We start from the raw sequence: 8,575 nt of genomic DNA on the forward strand, positions 1-8,575 counted from the left end.
TGACAGCACTCTGCTTTGTCTAATACAGACCTCGATGCTAACTTGCTTATCAAAGCAAGGTTGTAGAATAGTAAGAACGCTATCAGAATCTTCAAGCAGGTTTCTTTACAAAATAACTTATAGATACAGCAACATTTTTTTTTTTTTGGCGAACTTACCTGAAACTTGACTTGACCTCGAGTCAACTAAAACTGCCCTTCACCACCTTGAGATACCAGCAGCATGCTGCTTTGACCTAAGTTGAATCTCCTGAGAAGCAGAAAAGTGGATTTGTAACTCAACATTTCCTACCCCCTATGTACTCTAATGAAAATGTTACCCTCTCGATTTGTGTGCTCTTGTTGAAATGACTTTTAAGGTTCAGGAAAAGTTGGCTAGGATTTGTGTTACAGCAGCAAACTAGATAAAAACCACAGCATCCAGGTGTGGTGACACCTGCATTCTCAGTGCTAAGGAGCCTAAGGCAGAAGGATCTTGAGTTTAGAGCAGCACGACCCAAGGCAGACTCTGCTCAATCAAAACAACAAACTACCCAAACTTCCAAACTCTGTCAGGTTAGTGTGAAAACTAGACACACTCAGAAGATGAGTGCATGAATGTTAGGCATCCATTCTTCTCTTTCATCAAACTCAGCCCTGTTTAGAAACGCTCTCAGGGAATGTGAAGGTTGCAGCTCATGATGGACTCTTGGTCTCACACTGGGATGGGTGAACTTTTAGAATGTCATGCTTTTGTCCTGGATACAAATCTCTAATGCTAGCACTTCTGTCCCAGTGAGCTTCGGGTTCACTCCACTTGGAAAAACCATGTGTCCTTTACTCTGAAATGCATTTCTATAGCTGTAAACAACTTGAAAGTATGTCTGGTCCAGCTAGTCCAAAACTATCTAACATTGGTTGAGTGCTGGTGAACATGCCACATACAATTTAACGCCTCACAAGTCTAGGGACTATCGTCAGTTTACAGAGGAGGTACAGAAAGGTTAGTGTGCTTGATTCTGCTAGGAACTGTCAGCAGAAGGCTCAACTCTTTGGGAGCCTTTTCCTCCAACCTTCACCAGTAAAAGTCACAAAAAAGTTAAAACTTAAATATAATAGGTAAAAATTCTGTGTTCATGACTTGGAAAGACCCTATTCTCCTGTAACTCTAGCTGGAAAGGTGTCTCAGATCCAATCTTGACTTATACAGGCCTATTTCAGGTAAGGACAGTTACAAATTTATTAGGCATGCTGAGTAAGAAAAGCTACTACTTGAGAATTTATACACACAGCACATTTGTAATATAAAAGTGTGGCTGCCCGTGGAGAGGCCCTGAAATGAACAGAAAGCAGGCAACCAGCATTTTACCTTCTGTGTGAGAGGGAGCTGAAGGTGTTAGAGCACACTGAGGTGTATTATGTGGAGACGCTGATGGTCTAACTCACCAGTCTGGGTCTGATGGGACAGTGAGGAGGGGAGGGATAAAATACTCAAGCAGCAGGATGACATAGTATTTGCAAGAGTGGGACCCTGGATCTACAAAGAACAGACTGTCAGGGAGTCCACGGATTCAGTCCACTTAGAGGTAATCATGACAGGGGCTTCCTCCAAGACTCAAGTCAGGCATGAGAATGGAGAAAGCAGATGGCTGAGCTCCCAGGCTGCTTTACAGAGCAGATACCATGGAAGGAAGTACAAATGACCAAGGGAGAGGATGTGGAGAATTCAGAGACTGAGAAGAAATCCTGAGAGGCTGACTAAAGACAAGGTCACAAGTCAATGACAGGGTCTGGAGTTTTGGTGAGTGCAAGTAGATAGCACACTCACTGGTATGCAGATGGTTAAGAGGGTGTCAGAGAGCCCAGGCAAGCTCAGGTGCTCAGTGGGCGTGGCGATGGGTAGTACAGACCATAGGTTCATGTTGATGTCTAGCACAGCAGTTGTCTGTGCCAGAAATGCTCAGGAAGATCTGATGGTCATGAAGCTTCTGTTGTGGACAATGTGGAGACTAAGCAGGCTCCATTTGTGACATTTGTGAGGGCCGCTGGAGCACAGGCCTGGAGCAAACAGTTCCTATCAAACAAAGCAAGTGTCTATGAGAAGATGACTCGTGGTTAAGTCTACTTGCTGATCTTACAGAGGACCCAGTTTCCATTTGTAACTTGTTCCAGGAGATCTAATACCTACTACTGGTCTCTGTGGGCTCTAGGCATACACCTAGTTCTCATACATGCAGGCTAAACACTCATACACATAAAATACAGATAAATATGTATTGCTATTATTATTTGGTTTTTGGTTTTGTTAAAGATTTACTTTATGTGAGGACACTGTTGCTTCCTTCAGACACACCAGAAGAGGGCATTAGATCCCATTACAGATGGTTGTGAGCCACCATGTGGTTGCTGGGAATTGAACTCAGGACCTCTGGAAGAGCCTTAACCACTGAGCCCATTATTTGGTTTTTTTGAGACAGGGTTTCCCTGTATAACTCTTAGTTGTCCAGGATCTCTCTGTAAACCAGGCTGGCCTTAAACTCAGAGATTTTCCTGCCTCTGCTTCCTAGTGCTGGGATCAAAGGCCTAAGCTACCATGTCCAGTTAAATAAATAGATGATAAATAAAATGAGATGATAAAATGATAAATGAGACGACTCAGTTCATATAAAGTTTTAGAAGTCACCCTGTATGATAGCTATGAAAGTAATTAATCTAAGTAACCTTTCCCCCCCTTCTACGAGCAATACAACCTTGTTTTGCCATTTGGCAAAGCTCTGAACTAGTGGAACTTAACTGTATTTGTGAGACAAGGACTTATGTACTCCGGTCTGACCTCAAACTCACTATGTAGCCAAGAATGACCTTGAACTTCTGAACTTCCTGTCTCCACTTACCAAGTGCTGGGACCACCATGCCTGGTTTACACTAGATATCAAGCCCAGAGCTAAACAGTCTTATCCACTAAGCTACATCTCTGGGCCTGGAGAGACATTCTTAAAGCATCACACAGATTTTAGGTTTTTGGGCCACAATTTCAGTGGCAGCCATGTAAACATTTTTTACTTTTGAGACAGCCGTCACTGTGTAGCTCAGGCTGACATAGAACTCAAAATCCTCCATGAACCACCACACCCAACTGTCACTAAGTCCTAATGTAACCTGAAACCAGCTGTAGTCAAAGCAGAAATGAAATAGGATTTACCTGGCAGGGTTTCACTTTCTATTAGGGGTGAGGTTGGATTGTGATAGGTATCAACATAGTACTCTATTATAAACAGTTTTAGTCCCCAACCCAGTACTTTCTACATTATACCTCAAATAATACAGTAATCTAGTCCAATGGTTCTTCCTCCAAGTTCACAACTCAAGCTATAGACCTAACGAATGTCAAAAATACTACATTCAATATTGTGCATACCATAGCATGTGTGGAGGGCAGAGGGCAATAGGCAGTCAGTTCTTTCCTTTGATTATATGGATTCCTGGGATTGAACTCGGCTCATTAAGATTGAAAACAGGTAGGTTACTTTTACCCATTGAGCCATCAGATCAATCCAGGATAGGAAATTTTGACAGCGTTCCTTGGTTCTGGTTTCATCTATGTTGTTCTTCAGCTACATATACCTGGCTCGGTGAGCTTCATCGTTGTCAGCTGGATTGTAAAACATGCTAACAATCTTCCCAAGCATCAGCACGTTGAGATGTCAATAACGTGACTAAAGCAGGGTCATTAAAACCAAATTCTAGCAACTCAAGTCAGTTTACTTCTAAAAACTGAGTGGCATTACCATTACACATTGGTCGCCTGCCCATATGTCTTCCTTATGAATGATGAGCTGTATGCTATATTGATAGACAGGAGATTGTCAATGAACCACAGTATTTATTCTTTGAGAATGCAATTATATGGTAAACTTAGGTAAAACTACCTAAATTATCTGTGAGGAGATAGGACAGTTTTTCAAGCACACTAAATTCCCAACAAAATAATGTAGAATCCAATTATTAATTCTTAGCTTAATACTCTGTTTTATTAAACAAATAAAAGCAGCCAAAGGTCACTGTGTACTTCATTAAAACTTCAAAGCTCCATCAGGGAACAGGAGGTCTGGATGTACTTGTATGCATGAGTTCACCCGGATAGGATCATCTGCGCAGCTCTCACTCGGGGCTCATTCTTTGGCTTCCAAAATACTTTAACAAAAGGAAGCTGGAGTAGATTTATCACTAGAAATGAGTTGGTTTCAGCTTCCTTCTGAGTTTGACTAATGTAAAGTCATCTATGACTATGTAGCTGTAGAAAGTCTTTAAGGATCTTTTTCCTAGACAGCCAATGTGTACTCCGACATGTCCTTTATTCAGCAACTTCCAGTGGTTAAAGTGAACAAATACATAAGTGTAACAGAAGACAGATGCTGCCCCTACCCACCTAAAACAGGCAACTTAAATCCAACAGTTGAAACAGGGGATTTAGACAAAGGAATTATCAGTGTCTAGTAAAGCAAGGCATCTAGATTCTCAGAAGGCAAGTGTTACCCTGGCAGGTTCTAGTGCTAGGTCAATGCCATAAATACAGCAGCCATTAGCTACTGAAGCCATGGGTTTGACAGCCATACATGGATAATGGACACAGATGTCTAAAAGATCCACTACAGGAAGGGCTATGGGGCAGAGCTTTTCTAAGCATTCTGAACACAGAAGAAATTCATCTGATTTTCCTTACAATACCACTGAACTAGCTACCTATAATAAACAACTAACAAGCAGATGAATTAGTGTGTTAGCCCTTTGTCCCACTTCCTTATATGTAAAATCAGTGTCCCCTTAACAGCAGAGACTGTCCCCTTTCTGCATCTCATTGGTTTACCCTCAACAGGTATCTTGAGTCTAGCTAGTCTAAAAACACAGGCGGTCCCATCTGTGTAACATAGGCCCTAGATGATGGATTAGACATAGGAACAGAAATACCAAATTACATCTAAGTTTGCTGATCAGTAGGGACACTTTACTTGAGCTCACAAAAGGCTTCCTCTTGTGAGGTAACAAGCCTGTCAGGAAATGAGTCATCAGGGCTTCATCGCTTCCGGGTTACAGTGTCTGAGTTCATACACTCTAAGACTAACACAGAACCTACTGCACTAACAAGGCCCATCTGAATGTGTAACAAAAGCCCAATGTTATAAAAATCTTAAGCCAAATGTCTATATATTCACCTCAATAGCTTATTTTTTTTCTACCATTTCCAGAATACAAGAACACAACTCCAGGAGTTTATTTCTTTACATATTGGTTAAGAAGTGTCTCTGGAAAGCTGTTACAAAATTTAGGACTCATCAAATCTTGTTACGAAGCTCAATCTCTGAAGGACTTACAAAGTAAAAAACTTATCAGGGCTGGGGAGGACTCAGAACACTGGCTGGTCTTCCAGAGGACCCAGCCTTGACTCCTAGCACCCACACTGTAGATCCCCTGTAACACCAGTCCCAAGGGATTCAACACCCAGGGTTAGCCTTCAAGTGTACATGTGTAGTACACAGATATACATGCAGAGAAAAGATCCATGCACATAAAAAAAAAATCCTATCCATCAGCCCAAAACTCCAAATTACAGAAAACTTTCCAAACTTGTTTCCACAGATTGTCTTCAATTTCTTATATGAAGATCTGTCACGAAGTGCTGTGTCTGACCTGTGGCCTGGTTATCATTCTCTACATCTGAAGTCATCGATGAGGCCTTCCCCAGCCTTTTCACTCCCCAAAGACACCACATCACCTGTTTCCCTGACACTGTCCATAAAATTTAGGACCACTCAGCGAGTGTCTAACTATTCTTCTTTGAATATCACACTCTGGCCAAAGAACTAAGGGTGAAGTGTTGCTCTAGTCTGAGTTGTCCCAGACAGCGAGGCAAGACCATCTGGTACCTTCACTAGACCACGGCTTTACACTAGGGACAGTTTAAACAAACCACAATCATAAGATCAGGATCTGTGATTGTTTTTAATTATTTTCTTACTGTTGATACGAACTATCTCCTTTATTCTAATCTTTCTATCTAGTAAGTGGGCAAAGAGTGTCATTCCCAATCATGCATAAACAGAAATTCCAGTTATGTTTCTGAATGGGTTAAGGACAATTCTGAATTACAACTTAGTCTTAGATAATAGAGAATTTAAAACGTCTAACTTGCTTGTTCCTAAAAGCATTTTAACTTGCGGATCAACTATAAGGAAGTTTAAATGCTCTTTATTTGATATCGTACATAAACACAGTAAATGCCTTTCAGTGGTAAAAGGCAGCATCCTTGACATAGGGAATTCTAATTAAAACAGCATTGTCAAGAACAGACAACTGCTTCTGGTGTCTAGCCATTGCCTAAAAGAGGCCAGTGAACACAAACTGAAACACAGGTGACTCTTCTTGTTTCTGAGACAGTGATAGAATTTTCCCAGTGTTTAAACATATTCATATACCCAGTTATATAAATCTAAGTATAAAACCATTTAATAGGTTTGAGGCGACACCGCCATATTTATGGAAAGTAAAACATTATTAATTTAGTCCAATCTTATCTTGAAAGAGGGAGCAGTGATGGCATGTCTACAACCGGAATTGTTGCTTTAGAAAAGATCATATCCACTTTATGACACGTCAGTTTTACTTAAATCAGGACTGTCCAACAAAAACATTGTTAGCCATTCATGATATGAATTTGGTGTATGAATTAAATTATGGTATACATTAAAAAGCCATGAGACATTTGTTTTGTAATAAATAAGGCAGTGGAATTACTCATTAGTAGCCTTTTTAAGATAAGCTATTAGGTCTGCCCTTTCTCCCTTCTTCTTAATTCCAGCGAAGATCATTTTCGTTCCAGGGATGTACTTTTTGGGATTTTCCAAATACTCCATCAGGGTATCCTCTCCCCAGGTGATGCCTAAACAGAAAGAGATGCATCGGTTAAGTGTTTTACACACCTGATAAGTCTGCTCTGGTTACACCCAAGCAACCTGTTCCGAGACTTAACATTGGCTTCCCACTTACCTTTGTTCTTGTTGGCATCCGTGTAAGAGAATCCAGCAGCCTGACCTGTCTTCCGCCCAAACAGACCATGGAGATTTGGTCCAGTCTTATGTTTGCCTCCCCTTTCCACAGTGTGGCACTGGGCACACTTCTGAACAAAGATCTTCTTGCCCTTTTCAACATCACCCATTTTTAATTCTAAAAATGAAAAGATCCAACAGTTCATGTATATAATTTGTTACAGTAAAACATACTGATATATAACCATTCAAACCCCTAAAGCTATTCTTCTGTCTTCTAACACCAGGCGGGATGCTATCTAACTCAGTCCACTTGCAATCTTCTTCAATATCGAACACTTTAGGAAACCCTCCTTTAAAACAAGTCTGTGTTCAAGACAGGCTCATGCCCAAGGAAGGGAAATAGAAACCAACAGCTCAAACCTCAGTTTCAGAAGAAGGCAAGGTCAAAGAGTCACAAATAGGCAACTGGACTACAATTTCATTAAACCAAAACCACGACAACTCTTTAACATTTCAGAATGCTTAATTGCTGTCTGTGCTGCCGATTAAAGTGACTTCTAAAGATAAGGGAGAACACATCAATGCGGCTGGTTGGGGGAGCTGAGGATCTTAAGAGCTTCCGCCTGCTCTGGTCTCACTTGGAGGTTAAGTCACTCTCTCTTACATCGGTCCGGCGCGGGAAGGCAAGGGAGGGCCGGGAAAGGAACTTTCTCACTCTCGCGTTCTGAGAACCCAGGGGTGACCACGAGGTCACTCAAAGGGGACTGAAGAAACCCGCTCTTTCAGATGCTTAAGCAGGAAAAGAGCCGGCCCAATCCTCAAGACACAGCGGCTTCTGCTCTCAGAAGGTGCGGCGGGCGAATTCCCTCTAGAACTCCGGGCCCCGGCCCTGCACCCACGCCGCCTCCAGCCGTGTCACAGTTCTGTATGCCTTTGTAGGTCAGGCCTGCCCCGGCCTCCTCGCCCCCTTCCCGCCTCGCATCCCCGTCGCGCGCTCACCGCTCCGGGCCGGTCAACACCACAAACGCTCGGACTCGCAGACGTCCCGCTCTTTAGCCCAAGGACACGCCGGCCCGCGCCTATGTACCGGTGTCGGTGCAACCACCCTTGTTCTGCCCGCCCGCGGCCCGACGTGCGGCAGCGCCGGGTGCTGCGTCGTGACGTAGCCGCACCTCATTGGCTTCAGGATCAGGAGTACCCGCAAGGTGCGCGCGCATGCGGGCAAGCATGGTAGGGTGTGCCCAGAGGGCGCCCTTCCTCTAGAGGCCTCGTTTGCCCGACTCTTACGACAGGCCTTTGGACGTAAGGCTTGGACGTGGGTGACGTCACCCTCCGGCCTGCGAGCTGGCGAGTGTGAGTTGCGGGGCCGCAGCTCCCTCGGGATCCGGGTGTGGCTCGGCTCAGGTGACACCCGGCCCCGAGTTCTCCTTTCACCTCCGCCTAAGGGGAATGCTAAGACCTACGCCCAGTCTGCTGGCGACCTTTACCCAGGCTTGGTCCAGACTCCCTGGCTGGTGCAACTGCCCCAGCCTCTCAGTGGACGCCTGCTGG

At 43.6% G+C, this 8,575-nt stretch overlaps 1 protein-coding gene across 1 annotated transcript; it reads right to left on the reverse strand.

The window, feature by feature from the left end:
• Positions 1-5,226: 5,226 nt before the first annotated feature.
• On the reverse strand, positions 5,227-8,133 carry LOC114640954 (cytochrome c, somatic). The gene is made up of 3 exons (XM_028790044.1): positions 8,024-8,133; positions 7,023-7,199; positions 5,227-6,915 (listed from the first exon to the last, which is right to left on the reverse strand). Exons 2-3 carry the CDS (start codon positions 7,189-7,191, stop codon positions 6,767-6,769), a joined length of 318 nt encoding a protein of 105 aa, XP_028645877.1. The 5' UTR covers positions 7,192-7,199; positions 8,024-8,133; the 3' UTR covers positions 5,227-6,766.
• Between the last annotated feature and the right edge of the window lie 442 nt (positions 8,134-8,575).

Source organism: Grammomys surdaster, unplaced genomic scaffold (genome assembly GCF_004785775.1).
Source record: "Grammomys surdaster isolate TR1022 unplaced genomic scaffold, NIH_TR_1.0 125861, whole genome shotgun sequence".
Taxonomy (NCBI): Eukaryota; Metazoa; Chordata; class Mammalia; order Rodentia; family Muridae; genus Grammomys; species Grammomys surdaster.